The sequence below is a fragment of the Schistocerca americana genome, chromosome 3 (assembly GCF_021461395.2).
Source record: "Schistocerca americana isolate TAMUIC-IGC-003095 chromosome 3, iqSchAmer2.1, whole genome shotgun sequence".
In the NCBI taxonomy this organism is placed as follows: Eukaryota; Metazoa; Arthropoda; class Insecta; order Orthoptera; family Acrididae; genus Schistocerca; species Schistocerca americana.
In genome coordinates, this window is record NC_060121.1 from 672,193,602 (window position 1) to 672,215,792 (window position 22,191).

The window sequence follows — 22,191 nt, forward strand, 5'->3', positions numbered from 1 at the left end:
AATTGAGTGTGTTTAAGTGGGGAATTGACATGTATTTTACGTGATGATGAGATGAATGTGTTAAGCTTTTAAATCATTATCAAACAATGAAAAATCCAGGATGGAATGTTATAATATTATGAAAAGGAAAGATGATACTCACCCTATAGCAGAGAAGCTGTGTCACAGATAGGCACAACAAAAAGACTCTCAATTAAAGCCTTTGGCCAGTAAGGCGTTCGTCAACAATAGGCAACAGAAAAACACACACACACACACACACACACACACACACACACACACACACACACTTACCTTTCAAGTATATGTTTAAAAATTTGTTAAAAATTTCTAGTATTATTTTTGATAAAAAAGATAATATTTTTCTGGATTTTTTGATGTTTCTTTTCTTTGTTGCCTCAGATCTTCTAAATGTTCCTTTTTTTGGACAACTCTATTTTCTGAATTTTTGAGAACTTTTTTCTAGTAATTATTCATTCTCTTTGTCCCGCCATGTCTTCTTTTTAACTCCTGACCAATTCTAAAGTTTTCTCTACTGCTTTACCAATTTGTGCATGGAATTCATGCCAAACCCATTTTTTGTTGTCTCAATTTCTTGTTTGATTTTTTTCTGCATTTTCTGTCGTCATATTAACTGTAGTGGAGTTGTATCTCATTACTTTCTTGGTTGTATTTTTTGTTTTAGGTGGGAAAATCATATTTTAATCATACAGAGATAATGATCTGAATTAGTTTCCCCATTTCTGATCACTTTAACATTCATAATTTCTGTAACACTCCTTTTAGATATGGCTATGTGATCCAGCTGAATTCCCCAAAGTTTGGATTTGTAGATATCTGGGTTTCGGATTTTCTTGGTAGTTTGTGAAAGTGTGTGGACATAAGTTTTAATGGGAACATTTTACACATGTTGAATGCTCTTTCACCATTTTGTTCATTCTTAAGCATGTTGGATATTCTTATACAATTTTTTTTAAGTTTTTTTTCCCCTAGCTTGTGCACTGAAGTCAATAAGAAGTATCTTAACATTGTTTTTAGACACGTTGGAGGTTTCAGGTTATGAAACATCCCAAAATTGATTTACTTTCTGCAGATTTCTACTACTACTATACCTAAATTGCTTAAGGCAAATGCTGGTATTATTAATTTAAAAATGATTGTCAGTTTCTTTCCCCATCCTTCCCCGATTCAAGCTTGAACTCCATTTGTTATGACTTTGTTGGCAACTGGATGTTACACGCTAAGCTTGGTTCTTCCTCCCGAGAGAGGTGGTGCAATGGTTAGCACATTGGATTCACATTCAGGATGATGATGGTTCAAATCTGTCTGGTCCTCCAAATTAAGGTTTTCCATGATTTTTCTAAAGCATTCCAGGCAAATACCAGGATGGTCCCTTTGAAAGGGAACAGCCAATTTCCTTCCCATACTTGAAATATTCCAAGCTTGTGCTCCGTCTCTAATGACCTCTGTGTTGATGGGATGTTAAACTCCTAACTTCCTTCCTTCCTTCCTTATCCATCTTTTGTTTCCAGTGTAAGCATTTAGGCTGGATAATTTGTTGTCATGTTGATTGGTTGGCACATCGAGTTTTAACCATATTCATCTCATACCATAACAGTTTAGAAAAACAGACAACAAAGACCTTTATGTAATCTGATCAGAAAACCTATCATCATGATTGTCTGTGCTACTGATGACTAATATGCTCCTCCTATGAAGAGCAGTTCTCATGGACTCAGATGCGTTTAGTGATCTTCAGGTATTTCATCTGATGTGTCCCACACAGTTAATGGTCCAAAACACTATAATTTTTTAATAACAAACTAGTGTAAGTTGTGCAAGGTAAGTAACCATTCTGGGCACAAAGCTATTTTCCTTTGAATTTTTCACCGAAGAAAAAAATCCGTCATCACATGATTAATCGCTGTAAGTGAGGAGGAAGCTGTGTCTAATACGGTGTTCACTTAAGTGACAAAGATAAACTGCCTTTCTATCCCATAATAGAAGGTGGTGATCGTAAGCCAGCTACTGTAGGTATGATGCACAACTATGATTCCTGATAGACTCCTCTACCAAGAGAACAAAATGAGTGTACAGGGTGTTAAAAATAGTGTCGAATACTTTGAGAGGTGGTAGTACTGATTGAAACAAGAAAAATGAGTCCAGTAATTATGGGTCCAGAAATGCATAATTTCTGCAATAAACACATGTTTACAGGAGGTATTAAATGTGGCATCGATTTATGACAGTGCATCCCTCTGCCTTCCGGCATAAGGAATGACACACCCATTGGAGTATTTGGAGTATACTTGGTTGTTATTGTACCTGCTGGCATGTAAGTGTCCACACATCTTTGATCGGCATTGCATAGACCAATTCCTTCAAGTGTCCCCAAAACCAAATGTCTAGGGAATTGAGGTGTGGGCTATGAGCAGGCCAAGATGTGTGGCCTCCTCGACTACTCCAGTGGTCCTGAAATGTCTGCATCAGATGTTCACGCACATTGTGACGAAAGTGTGGTGGTGCACCATCATGCTTGAACTACATTTGTATTTGCTGCTGCAATGGCAAAGCCTGAGCAAGATAGACAATACAGTAATGAGAAAGTCCAGATATGTGCCCCAGTTAACCTTCGCGATGGCATGTATGGCCATATTACTCTAAGTACACTTGCTCATACGTTGATTGAGAATCAATGTTGATGCCCTCTTTTCTGAAATGCTTCGGGGTTTACATCTGCTCAAACAAACTGGTTGTGGAAATTCGTAACACCTTCCCTTGTGATTCCCACCTCATCAGTAAATAAAATCTTGGATGTGAACAGTGGATCTGCTCCATACATCTGCCATCTACCATGATGATCCTGTGGACTTGGGGCCGGAACACATTGCAGATTATATGAGTACAGCAGTTGTTCATGAAGAACCCCCTGCCCTGATAATTGAGTGAGACATGCCTTCTGCTGCTGCTGCTGCCACTGCTGCTGCTGCTAATTGTCACACACTAGTTGCACACTTTGTTCCACTGAACATAGCACATGCTCCTCTATGTTGGGTGTGTGGCTTGTTTGGAGCCTTCCATTTTCAGTCTTCTGAGGTGCAAGGGTACCTGTGTCCCTCAGATACTGGAAAAGTTTCCTGAACAGTTTATCAGAGGGCACTCTGCACTGTGGATATTTTGCATAGGCTACATACATTTGCTAAACCATAGCAGAATATCATGTCCACCATTTCATGTTTTGAGTAGTAAGCTTCCATTGCTAATAAGTGGTGAAAGAGAGAAAATGTAAGTGTACTATACCATTTGCGTATATAAATAGCGCAATAACAGTAAACACATAAGTGAATTTGAGAATCTGGATTTGGAAGAAGGTAAAACATCATGATACATATCCAGGATTGACAGTTCTGTACAACAATGCAGACTGATATGACGAAAACTAATGTAGCCTACAACACGACTCAAACCACACAACTTGACTGCAGCCCACCTAATGGTAGGTAGAGTACTGCAAGTAAGACATCATAACATCGTGCCGACAAATTTGACAGTGTGCCAGTCCAATGATTGTGTTAACACCCGCAACCCAGCATCATGCAACACTTCCAATAAACACATGGTTATCTCAGAAAGTATCTGTTTCTGTACCCATGTTTATTGGACTTATTTTTTGTGTTTCGATAAGTACTACCCCAACTCAAAGCATTCAACATAAACACTCTATACATAGCATGCAATAATGTGTGACACCTACACAAAAAAGTGCCTCAGTCTTACATCTTTTGTGTTACAGGAGAGAGTGAGTCCTGCACATGTGGCAGCAGGCTGTGGACAAGTAAGTGTACTGGAGTTACTAAACACATCTGGAGCGAATCTACAGGCCAAAGATGACTCTGGTGACACACCACTGATTTGGGCAGCTCGTCATGGACAAGAAGATGCTCTCAGCTTTCTTGTCAATGCTGGAGTCAATGTCTCAACGCAAAATTTAGTGAGTTAATGTTGGAATATTACTGTGCATATTAAGCAAGCATGTTACTTGGTACCTGGAGACATTATATCAACGAACGTAGTCAATTTTTGAAACTATAATGTAATTGGATAGATAGAAAATCTACTCACCAAGCCACTGCTATCCAGTTACACTAACTGGAAACATTGTCAGACAAAAATGATTTATTCTGTGAATATATACTCTGTACTTCGATAACAGTTCTCAAGAGATTGGTGATTTAATAACTCATGTAAGAAGCTGAGTTGAGTTACTTTGTGTACACGTAATACGGGAGGATACAGTAGAAGAGTTCTTGGCCTGGGGCAGAGATGCTATTGATATCAGTAATATTGTACAATTGTCTGGAGGAGGCATTGAATGACAGGCAGTCACAGTGAAAAAGACTATTAGATATTATTCAACTATAGACTAAGTTCTTTGTCACACATAGAAAGCAAACCCATTACACAATTACAAGAGCAGAACTGACACACACATGACCAATTTTATCTCCAGGTGGTAAGGCCTTGTCCCAGGCCTAGAACTTTTCTCTGTACCCCCTTATATTAACTCGGCATCATAAATGAATTGTTACATCACCAGTCTCTTGAAAACTGTGATCTGTGTGGCGAGTATCAATATATTCTTTTAATATAAGGTAACTGGATAGATAAAAAAGTCTACTCACCAAGCGGCGGCAGAACTCACACACAAAAGATTACAATTAGACAAGCTTTCAGAGCCAGAGGCTCCTTCTTCAGGCAGAAGAGTTGAAGAGGAAGGAAGAGGGGTGAAGGAAAAGGACTGCAGAGGTCTCGAAGAAGGGGTAGGTTTTGGGAAAATCACTCGAGCTGTGTGTCAGGGAAGACTTACCGGACAGGATGAGAAGGAATGACCGATTGTTTGGACATGCTCCAGATGAGATTTGAAAACCTGAGAGCTTAAAGGTGGAAGACAGGGTAATATGCAAGACAGAGATTTATGCTTAAACATTGTGCATGAGTTAATAAAAGTGAAATGCTAAGTGCATTGTAAGTAACAGAGGAGGGCCAAGGGGGGGGGGGGGGGGGGGGGGAATAGACACATAAGAAAATGCAGGATGTAGAAAACTAAAACGGAGTGAAGAAATGAGTAGCTACTGTGAAAAATGCTGAGGCAGAAAAAATTAACATAAACATGCTGTAACGGTAGTTCCCATCTGCAGAGTTCTAAGGAACTGGTGTCTGGGGGAAGAAACCAGATGGCACGTGTGGTGAAACAAGCACCGAGGTCACAATTGTCATGCTGTAGAGAATGCTCTGCAACAGGATATTGTGTGTTGCCAGTATACACCCTCTGCCTATGCCCGTTCATCCTAACTGATAATTTGGTGGTAGTTACGCCAATGCAGAAGGTCGAACAGTGTTTACATAACAGTTGATATAAGATGTGTGGTTTCACAGGTGGCTCTCCCTCTGATAGTATATGTTTTGCCAGTTACAGGGCTGGTATAGGTGGTGGTAGGAGTGTACATAGAGCAAGTGTTGAAGTGGGGACGGTCACTAGGGTAGGAGCCATAGGGTAGGGAGATGGGTGCAGAAGGAGCATAGGGCCTGACAAGAATATTGTGGAGATTGGGAGGGCGACAAACAGCTGTTCTAGATATTTGGATTAGATTAGATTTACTTTCATTCCAATTGATCCGTAGTGAGGAGGTCCTCCAGGATGTAGAACATGTCAGAAAAACAATACATGACAAATATTTACAACTCAAACAAATAAGCTAATGTACCATTCCACAGGTCCCAAGTGGAATGATCGTCATTTTTTAATGAACACTATATGAAAGGATCATTTTACAAATACTAATGCACTGAATTTAAAATAAAAAAGTTTTTTTATTAATGATACGAATAAAATAGAAAGAAACATTCCACATGGGAAAAATATGTTAAAAACAAAGATTCCACGACTTACCAAATGGGAAAGCGCTGGTAGATAGACACAATAAAAAAACACACAAACACACAGACAAAACTTCAAGCTTTCGCAACCAATGGTTGCTTCGTCAGCAAAGAGGGAAGGAGAGGGAAAGACAAAAGGATGTGGGTTTTAAGGGAGAGGGTAAGGAGTCATTTCAATCCTGGGAGTGGAAAGACTTACCTTAGGGGGAAAAAAAGGACAGGTAAACACTCGTGCACACACACACACACACACACACACACACACACACATATACAGACACAAGCAGACATATTTAAAGGCAAAGAGTTTGGGCAGAGATGTCAGTCGAGGCGGAAGTGCAGAGGCAAAGATGTTGTTGAATGACAAGTGAGGTATGAGTGGCGGCAACTTGAAATTAGCGGAGGTTGAGGCCTGGTGGATAACAGAAATAGAGGATATATTGAAGGGCAAGGTTCTGATAGGCAGGTTCTGATAGGTTGGCGTTAGTGGGAAGTATCCAGATAACCCAGACGGTATAACACTGTCCCAAGATGTGCTGGCCGTGCACCAAGGCATGTTTAGCTACAGGGTGATTCTCATTACCAACAAACACTGTATGCCTGTGTCCATTCATACGAATGGGACAGGTTTTACACCGGGGGCGATTCCAAGGGTAGGAGGTTAGGTGGACGGCGGAAAGACACTCTTGGTGGAGTGGGGAGGATTTCATGAAGGATGGATTTCATTTCGGGGCAGGACAGACCCAGTCTCTCCCATCTACTCAATCTCCCACTTCTAGCTCCACTCCCCCCAACACCTCCAAATTCTAGTCAACACAATCTGGAACCACAACACCCCAATTCAGTAGTTAACCTTTCCTCCAAACCTCTCTCCCAATCCGAAACCTCTGTCCTATCCAAAGGCCTCACCTTCAGCCCCAATCCCAGATTCAACCAAACTACCCTTGTCAAAGATTTACTGTCCTACACTTGTATTCTCTGCTGGAAATATCACTTTGCCACGAAGAAAAATAATCCTGATCTTACTCCTAATGATCCAACTCCCCAAGATACTATCCAAATTGAACCCTGCCTGGAACAGTTCCGTCCTCCATCACAGCGGGACCCACCTCCTCTTCCTCAAAATCACCCTCTCCAAACCTTCCAGGAATTTCTCACTTCCAGCCTTGCCTCTCAATCTTTCTTGAAAAACCTTAATCCTACTCCCAACATCACCACAGCCGAAGCCCAGGCTATCCGTGATCTGAAAGCTGACCGATCCATCATCATTCTTCCGGCTGACAAGGGTTCCACCACCGTGTTACTTGATCGTCGGGAGTATGTGGCTGAGGGACTGCGTCAGCTTTCAGACAACACTACATACAAAGTTTGCCAAGGTAATCCCATTCCTGATGTCCAGGCAGAGCTTCAAGGAATCCTCAGAACCTTAGGCCCCCTACAAAACCATTCACCTGACTCCATCAACCTCCTTACCCCACCGATACCTCGCTCTCCTACCTTCTACCTACTTCCTAAAATTCACAAACCCAAACATCCCGGCCGCCCCATTGTAGCTGGTTACCAAGCCCCCACAGAACGTATCTCTGCCTACGCAGATCAACACCTTCAACCCATTACATGCAGTCTCCCATCCTTCATCAAAGACACCAACCACTTTCTCGAACGCCTGGAATCCTTACCCAGTCTGTTACCCCCAGAAACCATCCTTGTAACCATTGATGCCACTTCCCTATACACAAATATCCCGCACGTCCACGGCCTCACTGCAATGGAGCACTTCCTTTCACGCCGATCACCTGCCACCCTACCTAAAATCTCTTTCCTCATTACCTTAGCCAGCTTCACCCTGACTCACAACTTATTCACTTTTGAAGGCCAGACATACCAACAATTAAAGGGAACAGCCATGGGTACCAGGATGGCCCCCTCGTATGCCAACCTATTTATGGGTCGCTTAGAGGAAGCCTTCTTGGTTACACAGGCCTGCCAACCCAAAGTTTGGTACAGATTTATTGATGACATCTTCATGATCTGGACTCACAGTGAAGAAGAACTCCAGAATTCCCTCTCCAACCTCAACTCCTTTGGTTCCATCAGATTCACCTGGTCCTACTCCAAATCCCATGCCACTTTCTTTGACGTTGACCTCCATCTGTCCAATGGCCAGCTTCACACATCCGTCCACATCAAACCCACCAACAAGCAACAGTACCTCCATTATGACAGCTGCCACCCATTCCATATCAAACGGTCCCTTCCCTACACCCTAGGCCTTCGTGGCAAACGAATCTGCTCCAGTCCTGAATCCCTGAACCATTACACCAACAACCTGGAAACAGCTTTCTCATCCCGCAACTACCCTCCCGACCTGGTACAGAAGCAAATAACCAGAGCCACTTCCTCATCCCCTCAAACCCAGAACCTCTCACAGAAGAACCCCAAAAGTGCTCCACTTGTGACAGGATACTTCCCGGGACTGGATCAGACTCCGAATGTGGCTCTCCAGCAGGGATACACTTCCTCAAATCCTGCTCTGAAATGAGATCCATCCTTCATGAAATCCTCCCCACTTCACCAAGAGTGTCTTTCTGCCGTCTACCTAACCTTCGTAACCTCTTGGTTCATCCCTATGAAATCCCCAAACCCCCTTCCCTACCCTCTGGCTCCTACCCTTGTAACTGCCCCCGGTGTAAATCCTGTCCCATGCACCCTCCCACCACCACCTACTCCAGTCCTGTAACCTGGAAGGTGTACATGATCAATGGCAGAGCCACGTGTGAAAGCACCCACGTGATTTACCAACTGACCTGCCTACACTGTGACGCTTTCTATGTGGGAATGACCAGCAACAAACTGTCCATTCGCATGAATGGACACAGGCAGACAGTGTTTGTTGGTAATGAGGATCACCCTGTAGCTAAACATGCCTTGGTGCACGGCCAGCACATCTTGGCACAGTGTTACACCGTCCGGGTTATCTGGATACTTCCCATTAACACCAACCTATCAGAACTCTGGAGATGGGAACTTGCCCTTCAATATATCCTCTCTTCTCCTTATACACCAGGCCTCAACCTCCGCTAATTTCAAGTTGCCGCCACTCATACCTCACCTGTGATTCAACAACATCTTTGCCTCTGCACTTCCGCCTCGACTGATATCTCTGCCCAAACTCTTTGCCTTTAAATATGTCTGCTTGTGTCTGTATATGTGTGTGTGTGTGTGTGTGTGTGTGTGTGTGTGTGTGTGTGTGTGTGTGTGTGTGTGTGTGTGTGTGCGCGCGCACGAGTGTTTACCTGTCCTTTTTTCCCCCTAAGGTAAGTCTTTCCGCTCCCGGGATTGGAATGACTCCTTACCCTCTCCCTTAAAACCCAGATCCTTTCGTCTTTCCCTCTCCTTCCCTCTTTCCTGGCGAAGCAACCGTTGGTTGCGAAAGCTTGAAATGTTTACAATGAACACTTTACTGCACTGAAATTGTGCAGAAGTTATATAATAAATCAGTTGGTTCTACTGAGAAATTCATCAATGGAGTAGAAGGAGTTGGCCACCAATAAATCCTTTAGGCTTCTCTTAAACTGAATTTCATTGGTTGTTAAGCTATTTATGGCTGCTGGCAAGTTATTGAAAATGTGTGTTCCTGAATAATGCACACCTTTTTGTACAAGACGAAGTGACTTTAAATCCTTGTGAAGATTATTCTTATTTCTAGTATTGATTCCATGAATTGAGCTGTTGGTTTGAAAAAGTGATATATTTTTAATGATAAATTTCATTAAAGAATAAATATATTGGGAAGCAGTAGTTAGTATCCCTAGTTCCCTAAACAGGCTTCTGCAGGATGTTCTTGAGTTCACACCACATATAACTCTTACTGCGCGTTTTTGTGCCCGGAAAACTTTAGCTTGGCTTGATGAATTACCCCAAAAAATAATCCCATATGACATTATGGAATGAAAGTAAGCACCAGCTTTTTCATTTTTATATCCCCTATGTCTGACACAATTCGCATTGCAAACAGAGATTTGTTAAGACGCTTCAGCAATTCCATGGTGTGCTTTTCCCAGTTGAATTCATTATCAAGCTGTAATCCCAAGAATTTAACACTGTCCACTTCTTCTATCTGCTTGTCATCATATGTTAGGCATATACTCGTGGGACACCCCTTACAAGTTCTGAACTGCATGTAGAGTGTTTTTTCAAAGTTTAGTGACAAAGAATTGGCTAGAAATCAGTGATTAATGCCCACAAATATTTTATTAGCTGATCTTTCTAAGACTTCTCTTGATTTGCTATTTATTGCAATGTTTGTTTATTGGCAAACGAAACGAACTTGGCATCTGGTAATGTTACTGATGAAAGGTCATTGATATACACAAGAAAAAGTAAGGGCCCTAAAATGGAATCTTATGGGACCCCACGTGTAAATAGTTCCCAGTTGGATGATGCCTGATAGCTTGATACATGTCTCTTTCCTGATAACACCCTTTGTTTCCCGCCAGAGATATAAGATTTGAACCATTTTGCAGCATTTCCTTTTACACTATAATATTCTAATTTGCTTAAAAGGATATTGTGATTTACACAGTCAAATGCCTTAGACAGATCAAAAAAAAAATACCAGTTGCCTGCAATTTTTTATCTACTGAATAAAGCACATTTTCACTGTAAGTGTAGGTAGCCTTCTCAATATCAGACCCCTTTAGAAAACCAAACTATGGCTTTGACAGTATGTTATTTGAGATGAGGTGGTTATAAAGCCAATTGTACAGTAATTTTTCTAAAATTTTTGAGAATGCCGGCAAAAGTGAAATTGGACGGAAATTCGATGCTATTTCTTTATCTCCCTTCTTAAACAGTGGCTTAACTTCAGCATATTTTAACCATTCAGGAAATATTCCACTGATAAATGACTTGTTACACAGAAAGCTTAATATGTTACTTAACTCAGAATCACATTCTTTAATTAGCTTTGTTGATATTTCATCATACCCACTAGATGTTTTTGATTTTAAAGATTTTATGATGGACATTATTCTGCTGGGGTAGTGAGGGTCAAAATCATATTATGGAAGTTACTTGAAATGTCTGGTCTGAGGTATTCCATAGCAGCATCTACAAAACCTGACAACCCCATCTTTTCAGTAACAGTTATAAAATGTTTGTTAAAAAGTTCTGCAACACTATACACATCTGTCACCAATGTATCATTTACTCTTAATGCTATTTGTCCCTCTTCATGTCTGGTTCTACCGGTCTCCTCCTTCACTATATTCCATATTGTCTTTATTTTGTTATCTGATATGACTATCTTGTAATATATTTGCTTTGATGTCAGTTTTACAGTCTTTAATATTTTGCAGTATTTCTTGTAATGTGCTATAGCACCAACATCGGAATTGTTTCGCATTGACAGATACAGTTTTCTCTTTGTTTTATAAGATAACCCTATTCCTTGAGTAATCCATGGCTTCTTTGTAGACTTTTCTCGAACCTTGGCAAGTTTTTGGGGAAAACAGGACTTTATCAGCAAAAGTGTTATATTTTTCATTCATGCCATGAGCACTGTAAACATCAGTGCCGTGAAAGCCTCTGAGGAGTGTCCTAAAATAATCAATTTTTGGCTTATCGATTACCCTCTTGAGCTCAGATTTAACAGATTTTATATCCTGTTCAGTATTAACATTTAACAGAAGGAACTGCATGTCATGATCTGAGAGGCCATTTTGGTTTTGTAATGTAATTTTGTTCATTGGACTTTTCTATAAAGATATTATCAATGGCTGTTTGTGGGCAATTGGCTACCCTAGTGGGGAACTTTACAGTGGGAATTAAGTTGAATGATAGTGTTACTAACTCAAATAAGTTCTTATTGGGAGAGTCTTTAAGGAAATCTACATTGAAATCACCAGCAACCACTATTTCTTTGTTTTTGGCGGTTAAATGGTCTAGTACAGCTTCAAGGTGGCTTATGAACAGATTAAAGTTACCTGCAGGTGGTCGATATACACGTAATATTATGAAGGATTTTTTGTGAAATTCTACTTCTGTTGCACATGCTTCCATATGCTGTTCTAGGCAAAATTTATGAATGTCTTATGTTCTTAGATTTATGACAGTTCCTGATGAATGTGGCACCTCCTCCTTTCTCCATTTCTGATCAACAAAAGTGAGATGCTAACCTAAACCCTGTAACACTTAAAAGTTCTATACCATTGGTCACATGATGTTCAGAGGCAGATTATGTCAGCTGGGTTTTAAGACTCTAATTCATCTCTGCAGATAATTAATTCATTAATTTTATTTCTCAGTCCTCGAATATTTTGATGCAATAATGATAGCTGACATTTCACATTGACTGAGTTAAAATTGGTTAGAGTTAAAATATCTGCTGACTGTTGAAAATTCTTAATCAATGGCTGTTTATGCTGATGTAATAAGCTAGAATTATGTTTTTTGGTTTCTTTCTCAAACTGAAGGTTTGTCTCAGTCCTAACCTCTCTTAAAAACCCTAAAAAAGGGTCTTTTCTGAACTATAACCACTGGTATTTTATCACTCATGACAGTGCCTCCCCCCTTTAACTTTCCTGCTATTTTCCAGCCAGTTTTCCCTTCCCCTTCCTGTTGAGGTGAAGGCCATGCCTAGTATAATCCCACCTATTGAGAGAATCAACAGGAACCACACCAATGTGTGATCCTACACCCAACATAAGCAACCATTCCAACTCCAAATTAACTCTCTTGACAGAAGAGTTCAAATGAGGTCGGTCATGGCGCCCAAGAACAGATACAAACTCAACACTCGTATGCCTCAATGCTGATGCAATCTTTGCCAGGTTACATGCTATACTGTAGCCAGGATCTCTGTCAATAGTATTACCTGCCCCACCCACCATAACCATGGTGTCTTCCTCAGTGAAATCTTTGCAAAGTGTTCCTAAATCCTCTGTCACCTGCTCCAGACCAGCACTAGGTTTAAAAAAATTGGTGACCTGGTATGCTGATCCTAGTCATCCTGCAAAAGTTGGCCAACACCTTTGCCATGGGAACTACCTAACAACAACATTTTCTTTTTCTTTACTGATTTCCCTAAATTCTTACTTTTCATTTTGCTGCTGAAAGTTGTGCCCTGTCTACACTTGCAAGTGCTTGAGGCTCACCAGCTTCTAACTGAAGCAACAGGTCAAATCTATTTTCCACATTCTCCACGAAACTGTGAGACAGAGTTCTAGGCCTGTTCCTGCTGTTGCCTGTTGCTACTTCCCACCTCTCTTTATGCTTCTCCCTCCTTAACCTGTCAAGATCTCCCTTGGCCTTGTCTAACTCAGCCTGAAGGGCAGCAATTTTCCCCTCCTGTTCTAGTAATTTCCTATCTCTACTACAAATCCTACAAAACCACTGATGAGTCTCATTTACTTCCCCTATTCCCACACCACTATAGTCACCCACATGGAAAGAACTACAGCACCCATCACAACAAAGCCCCGACCTAACAATTCTACGGCAAGTCGCACTTTTCATTCATGATAAACGTGATAGTTTATTAAGAATAAGTCAGTTAAATTACAGATAAACAAAAAAATATGGTTCCACAAATTTGGTCTATACGCAACTGTGTGTAAACAAAAACAACAGTGCAAAGTTTCTGAAACAACAACTTAAACTTTACGCTACTTTCCAGAAATGCTAGTTAAATAATGAAGAGGCACGCTACAGTTAAATTTCTGGAGAGAGCAAAGAACAACTAAACGAAATTCTGTAGATTTTCTGTGGCAAAACGTAAACAGAAAATACGACTGTACAATCTTTTCGTGTTTTCTGCTATATTATGTAAAGAAAAATGAAACCTTTAATGCTACACTTAAAAGGCACACTAATACACCTATTTACCACGTAATCAGTAGTAAATTATATGTTTTATAATCTAAAATGACGTATCTTTACCAGAACACCAAAACTCACGCAATCGCCTGGCTGCAGGGCTGCCAACAGCGAATGTGGGGGGCAAAATCTCAGACAGAATTGATTTCATTCAGGGCATGATTTTAGGAAGTCATGGACTTGTCGAAGTAGCTGATTAATACATTCCAGACCCGGAATATATTGAGTGAGCAGAGGTGTGCTCCAAAGTTGTTTTTTGGAGGGATCAGTAGCATCTGGATTGGATGTGATGGCATGGGAAATACGCTTTTGAACGAGGCTGGTGGGGTACTTACATCCAGTGAAGGTTGAAGTGAAATGATGATGTATTGGTTTAATGAGTGTGCATCCAAACAAATATGTTTGCCTTGAATTACAAGGTTGTATGGGAGAGAATGTTTGACATGGAAAGGATGGCAGCTGTCAAAATGTGTCAATTTGTTAGTATGTTTTATGTGGATAGAAGCTGGAGGAGGACGAGATCAACATCATGGAAAGTGGCATGGGGTTTGGAATATGACTGTGTGAAATTTAATTGGGAGAAGGTACTCAGAGATTCCAGGAATTTTAACAGGTTAGCCTCACCATGAGCCATATGGTAAAGATGTCATCAATGTATCTAAACCAAACCAGGGGATGAAGACTTATGGATCCCCGGAAAGCCCCCTCCAAGAGAACCATGGAAAGGTTGGCATCGGAAGGAGCCGCCCTGATTCCCATGGCCATCCCCCTGTCTGCCCCTCAAAGGTGAAGTAGTTGTTGGCAAGTATAAAGTTGATTAAGGTGATAGGGAAGTATGTCATAGATTTGGAATCAAGTGGGCACTGACTGAGGAAATGTTCAGGAGCGGACAGACCATGTATGTGGGGGTTGTTGGCATAGAGGGGTGGCATCAATGGCGACGAGCAAAGTGTGTGGTTGGAATGGGAGAGGGATGGGCACAGGTTACAGACAATCTAGCAAGTGGTCGGTATCGATGATACCAACCATTGTATTTGAAGTGATTAACTATAGGATGATTGGGTTTTTGTATCTTAGGGAGAAGGTAAAGGGGGGGGGGGCATGGTTTGGGTGGGATGAGAAGTTCTATGAATTGAGTGGTTAGTTCTTTTGAGGGGCCTGAGGTTTTAAGGAATGACTGCAGGTCAGTATGAATCACAGGGATGGGATCTTGATGGCGGACACTGTATGCAGTGGTGTTAGGCAGCTGGTGTAGACCTTCACTACCATACTCATTTCAGTCAAGTACGACAGTGGTAGGTCCTTTGTCTGCTCGGAGAATAATGATGGGTTTATCTGCTGACATCTTTTAGGGAATGTAGGGCCTGAAGTTCTGCAGAGGACAGGTTAGGGTAATGTTGTAGGGACTTGAGGAAAGGTTATGAAGCAATGCTGGATGTGTCTTGGCAAATCTCGCCGATGCAGTCCCCAACAATCAGTCTTTCCTTCTTATCCCGTACAATAAGTATCCCCTGACACGAGGTTCTCGGTGACTTCCCGATATCTACCCCTTTTCCTAGACCTCACCACTACTTTTCCTTCACCCTTCTTACTTCCCCTTCAACCCTTCTGCCTGAAGAAGGAGCCACTGGTTCCAAAAGCTTACCAATCACAACAGTCTTTTATGTGTGTGTTCTGCTGCCACTTGGTGAGTACATTTTTTTATCTATAATTAAATAATCCAACCCCCCTCCCATGAACCATGGACCCTGCCATTGGTGGGGAGGCTTGCATGCCTCAGCGATACAGATAGCCGTAGGTGCAACCATAATGGAGGGGTATCTGTTGAGAAGCTAGACAAATGTGTGGTTCCTGAAGAGGAGCAGCAGCATTTTCAGTAGTTGCAGGGGCAATAGTCTGGATGATTGACTGATCTGGACTTGTAACGTTAACCAAAACGGCCTTGTTGTGCTGGTACTGCAAAACGCTGAAAGCAGGGGGAAATTACAGCCATCGTTTTTCCCGAGGGCATGCAGCTTTACTGTATTGTTCAATGATGATGGTGTCCTCTTGGGTAAAATATTGCGGAGGTAAAATAGTCCCCCATTCAGATCTCTGGGCGGGGACTGCTCAAGAGGACACTGTTATCAGGAGAAACAAAACTGGCGTTCTACAGATCGGAGCGTGGAATGTCAGATCCCTTAATTGGGCAAATAGGTTAGAAAATTTTAAAAGGGAATTAGTGAAGTTCGTTGGCAGGGGGAAGAAGACTTCTGGTCAGGTGAATACTGGGATATAAATACAAACTCAGATAGGGGTAATGCAGGAGTAGGTTTAATAATGAAGAAAAAAAAAAAAAAAATAGGAGCATGGGTAAGCTACTGTGAACAGCATAGTGAACGCATTATTGTAGCCAAGATAAACACAAAGCCCACGCTTACTACAGTAGTGCAAGTTTATATGCTAACTAACTCTGCAGATGACAAAGAGATGGAATAAATGTGTGATAAGATTAAAGAAATCATTCAGATTGTGAAGGGAGACGAAAATTTAATAGTAATTGGGGACTGGAATTCGATTGTAGGAAAAGGAAGAGAAGGAAAAGTAGCAGGTGAATATGGAATGGGGGTAAGGAATGAAAGAGGAAGCCGCATGGTAGAATTTTGCATCATGCATAACTTAATCATAGTTAACACTTGGTTTAAGAATCATGAAAGAAGGTTGTATATGTGGAAGAGGCCTGCAGACACTGGAAGGTTTCAGATAGATTGTATAATGGTAAGACTGAGATTTAGGAACCAGGTTTTAAATTGTAAGAAATTTCCAGGGGCAGATGTGGACTCTGACCAAAATTTATTGGTTATGAACTGTAGACTAAAACTCAAGAAACTGCAAAAAGGTGGGAATTAAAAGAAATGTGTCCTGGATAAACTGAAAGAACCTGAAGTTGTAGACTGTTTCAGAGAGATCATTAGGGAATGATTGATGAATGGTGGAAAGAAATTCGGTAGGAGAAGAATGGGTAGCTTTGAGAGATGAAATAGTGAAGGCAATACAGGATCAAGTAGGTAAAAAGATGAGGGCTAGTAGAAACCCTTGGGTAACAGGAGAGATATTGAATTTAATTGATGAAAGGAGAACATATAAAAATGCAGTAAATGAAGCAGGTAAAAAGGAATACAAACGTCTCAAAAATGAGATTGTTAGGAAGTGCAAAATGGCTAAGCAGGGATGGCTAGAGGACAAATGTAAGGATGTAGAGGCATAAGTCGCTGGGGGTAAGATAGATACTGTCTACAGGAAAATTAAAGAAACCTTTGGAGAAACAAGAACCACTTGTATGAATCTCAAGAGCTCAAATGGAAATCCAGTTCTAAGCAATGAAGGGAAAGCAGAAAGGTGGAAGGAGTGTATAGAGGGTCTATACAAGGGTGATGTACTTGAGGACAATGTTATGGAAATGTAAGAGGACAAAAGGTGAAGATGAAATGGGAAATATGATACTGTGTGAAGAGTTTGACATTGCACTGAAAGACATGAGTCGAAACGAGGTCCCAGGAGTAGACAACATTCTATTAAAACTACTGATAGCTTTGGGAGAGCTAGCCCTGACAAAACTCCACCACCTGGTGAGCAAGATGTATGAGACGGGCAAAATACCCTCAGACTTCATGAAGAATATAGTAATTTCAATCCCAAAGAAAGGTGTTGACATGTGTGAAAATTACTGAACTATCAGTTTAATAAGTCACAGCTGCAAAACACTAACACGAATTCTTTACAGACAAGTGGAAAAACTGGTAGAAGCCAGCCTCAGGAAAGATCATTTTGGATTTTGTAGAAATGTTGGAACACATGAGGCAATACCGGCCCTACGACTTATCTTGGAAGATAGATTAAGGAAAGGCAAATTTACGTTTGTAGCATTTGTAGACTTAGAGAAAGCTTTTGACAGTGTTGACTGAAATAATCTATTTCAAATTCTGTAGGTGGCAGGGGTCAAATACAGGGAACGAAAGGCTATTTACAATCTGTACACGTATTAGATGGCAGTTACAAAAGTCGAGGGGCATAAAAGGGAAGAAGTGGTCGGGAAGGCAGTGAGACAGGGTTGTCGCCTCTCCCCAATGTTATTCAATCTGTATATTGAGCAAGCAGTAAAGGAAACAAAAGAAAAATTAGGAGTAGGAATTAATATCCATGTAGAAGAAATAAAAACTTTGAGTTTTGCCAATGACATTGTAATTCTGTTAGAGACAGTAAAGGACCTGGAAGAGCAGTTCAACAGAATGGACAATGTCTGGAAAGGAGGGTATAAGATGAACAACAACAAAAGCAAAACAAGGATAATGGAATGTATTCGAATTAAATCAGGTGATGGTGGGGGAATTAGATTATGAAATGAGACACTTAAAGCAGTAGATGAGTTTTGCTATTTGGGCAGCAAAATAACTGGGGATGGTTGAAGTAGAGAGGATATAAAATGTAGACTGGTGATGGCATTTCTGAAGCATTTCTGAAGAAGAGAAATTTGTTAACATCGATTATAGATCTAAGTGTCAGGAAGTCTTTTCTAAAAGTATTTCTATGGATTGTAGCCATATATGGATGTGAAACATGGAGGATAAACAGTTTATAGAAAAAGAGAATAGAAGATTTTGAAATGTCCTGCTACAGAAGAATGCTGAAGATTAGATGGATAGATCATATAGCTAATGATGAGGTACTGAATAGAATTGGGGAGAAAAATTTGTGGCACAACCTGACAAGAAGGGATCGGTTGCTAGGACACATTCTGAGGCATCAAGGAATCACCAATTTAGTATTAGAGGGAAGCATGGAGGGTAAAAATTGTAGAGGGAGACCAAGAGATAAATACACTAAGCAGATTCAGAAGGATGTAGGTTGCAGTAGTTACTCAGAGATGAAGAGGCTTGCACAGGATAGAGCAACATGGAGAGCTGCACCAAACCAGTCTTCGACTGAAGACCATAACAACAGCAACAACAGCATCAACAACATGAGGTGCGATCAAGAACTACTAGGAATTTTTTTTTGTAAAGAATCTTTATTTATTTGTCAGCATCAACTTTTTTCCATTCAAAGCAATCTCATCCCCCCCCCCCCCCCCCCCATATAAAACTCTTTTGCCAGCCCTTTTTTTGGTCTGGGAAGCACTTCTTTAACTCCTTTTTTGTTATGGTGTTCATATTCTTCAGAGATTCTGTTTTTATGTCACCAATGGTGGCAAAATGGTGTTCTTTCATGATTCTCTTGAAGCCTCAAGAATAGAAAGAAGTCGCAGCGGGCCACGTCCAATGAATACACTGGCCGAGGCTAAATAACAGTTTTGTTTTTTGCCAAAAAATCACAAACAACCATTGAGAAGTGAATGGGAGCATTATCGTGATGCAATTTTTGTGAGTGATTTTACCACAATTGTAGTAGTTCTGTTTGGATTGCTTCATGCAAATGGTGCATAACTTACAAGTAGTATTCCTTATTGACCATACAACCGTATGACAGGAATTCATGATGCATTGTCCCATTGCTATTGAAGAAAACAGTGAGAAGGACCTTCACATGTAATCAAACTTGTCAAATTTTTTTTTTTTTTTGTCTTGGCTCTTCATGCATTTTCCATTGGGATTATTGGGACTTGGTTTCAATATCATACTAATATACCCATGTTTTGTCTCCTGTTGTAACTTTCTTTAGAATTTGTGTATAGTTGTCAGCTCATTCAGCAATTCCTGAGCAACATGTATATGATGTCGTTTTTGGTTGAAATTCAACAGTTTTGGAACGGACTTTGCTGCTTCATGTTTTAATCCCAAAACATCTGAAAAAATTGCTTGGCATGAGCCAAAAGATATGCAACCTCTCTGATGGTTATTCTTTACTTCTTCCACATTGTTGTCAGTAATTGACGTGCTAGGGCACCCAGGCTGGTCGTCATTTTCAACATCTTCTCAACCATCTTTTAAATGTTTGTGTTACTTGTAAACTCTTGTCTTACTCATAGTAGATTAACCAAAAGCCACAGTCATCATTTTGAATGCACTGCTGCACGTTATTCCATTGTTTATGCAAAATGTAATGCCAATTCTTCAACCCGCATTCTTTGAAAGTAAAAATTTTTCTGAACGTCAAAAGCACTTGTATCCTTGTGTACTGTCAGCAATAAACTAAATAAAGTTAAAAATCTTCTCGGTTGTTAAGCTGCATCATATTTCTTGAAATAGTTTCGATCCTTCTTCTGCGACCTTCTTCAGGGTCTTGTGGTGTCCACAGTAGATAGGGCCCAATCTACAGTGGACACCACAGGATGATCCACTGTAGATTAGGCCCATTTTACAGTGGCCACCACAAGATCCTGAAGAAAATTCCAGCAGAGACATTGAAATGTCGATTGTGTGAAGAAATATGACGAGGCCAAACAATTCAGAAGATTTTAACTTCAGTGACAATTGACATGGAAGAAGCATGCAGACTCACATAAAGAAACTAAATATTCAAAAAAGCTGAAAATGCAAACATAAGTGAAGAACATGTGTACTAATAAGATAAAAAAATCAGAAAATTGGATGTATAAAGCCCATTGAATTAAAAAATTCCCATTACTTTTTGGTCACACCTCATGTTGTTTAGATAGATTTTTAAAGCAATTGCTTTGTGTGTTTTTGTTGTGTATATTTGAGTTACTGTGTTGATTAAGGTTTCCAAGTAGTCGTCTTCTCCAAGTTCAACGTTACAGAATGAGCAACTGATTTCAATAGGCATGTACTGGTATTGAAGATCATGTGTGTTAAATATTTCATTAAACTGCCATCACAGTTGTAAACATGACGAAAGTGCACATCACATTACTAGATAGTAACCACGTGAAGGGATATTTAGTAGCTCACATAATAAGCTTATGAATAGAGGGAGTGCAATACATTTTACATGAACAATTAACTTTGAGTTACCATTTCGTAATACAGTACGTGTTCCACAACTTACCAGATGTGGTGAAATGTGCTTCTTTATTGTTAACAGTTCAGAAGTACACTGCAAAACTTCAGCCACAGATGTAAACACGGGAAAAATGTGCAGTTGAGTTGTCGACCCTTCACTCACATCTCCAGGCTGCATTGGCTTCCACCACACAGCTTGAAGCTGCTGCCTAGGGGCATCACTGTGGGGAGTCAGACGCGGGGTTGCAAGGGACGTCAAGCACATCCTATGTGTCCCCTGGTCAGTCCACTACTGTGGTCGCCCTGGGTACTGGCTGCCCTGAGGTTGACCCCTCACCCATGGCCGAGTGTGAGATCATTCCAAAGTCTAGCAGGCAGCGAAAAGCTTTCTGAGGGGCCGATCGTAGGGCCTCCCCAGTTCATTTGATGAACAGGTTTTGGGCATTGTCTATGGCTGCCAATGTCTCTGAGCTGGATGCAGTCATTCACCCCGTTCCAGAGGAAGCTTCTCGGCCCGCAAGATCTGGGCATTCACAGAGGGTGGGTTTGCTGGTAGTTGGGAGCTCCAATGTTAGGCGTGTAATGGAGCCCCTTAGGAACATGGCTGCCAAGGAGGGGAAGGAAGCCAGTGTACACTCCGTGTGCGTACCAGGGGGAGTCATTCCGGATGCGGAAAGGCTGCTTCCAGATGCTATGAAGAGTATAAGGTGCAGCCAACTGCAGGTGGTGGCTCATGTCGGTACCAATGACATACATCACTTTGGATACGAGGATATTCTCTCTGGTTTCGGGTGGCTAGTGGAAATGGTAAAGACTGCCAGTCTTGCTTGCGAGATTAAGGTTGAGCTCACCATCTGCAGCATCATCGACAGAAGCAACTGTGGTCCTTTGGTGCAGAGCCGAGTAGAGGGTCTGAATCGGAGGCTCAGGCGGTTCCATGACCATGTAGGCTGCAGATTCCTTTACTGGTGCCATTGGGTGGTGGGTTTCTAGGTTCCGCTTAATAGGTCAGGAGTCCACTACACACAGGAAGCAGTTACACGGGTAGCGGGGCTGTATCGAAGAGACTGGGCGATTTTTTATGTTAGAGGGCCTCACACAGAAAGGGCGTCCCCCTGAGAGAGGGCAGGTAAAACACAGTAAGTTACTTGTAGAAACGATCGGTATTGTTGTTGTAAATTGTCGTAGCTGTGTTGCGGAAGAACCAGAGCTCCAAACCCTAATAGAAAATACTGAAGCTCAAATAGAGGTACAGAAAGCTGACTAAAGTCAGAAATAAGTTCAGCAGAAATTTTTTCAAATGATCTAACAGTGTTCAGAAAGGATAGATTCAGTACACTTGGTGATGGACTATTTATTGCTGTCAGAAGTAGTTTGCCTTTTAGTGAAATTGAAGTAGATAGTTCTTCTGAAATAGTGTTGGTAGATTGTTTGACAA

General features: G+C 41.1%; 1 protein-coding gene across 1 annotated transcript in view; it reads left to right on the plus strand.

Moving 5' to 3' along the window:
- The window catches only part of LOC124606309 (death-associated protein kinase dapk-1-like), a 305,618-nt gene that overhangs the window by 109,467 nt on the left and 173,960 nt on the right, over nt 1-22,191 (plus strand). The window contains exon 10 of the mRNA XM_047138290.1: nt 3,794-3,991. Coding sequence (XP_046994246.1) covers nt 3,794-3,991 — 198 coding nt within the window. The remainder of the gene's footprint in view (nt 1-3,793; nt 3,992-22,191) is intronic.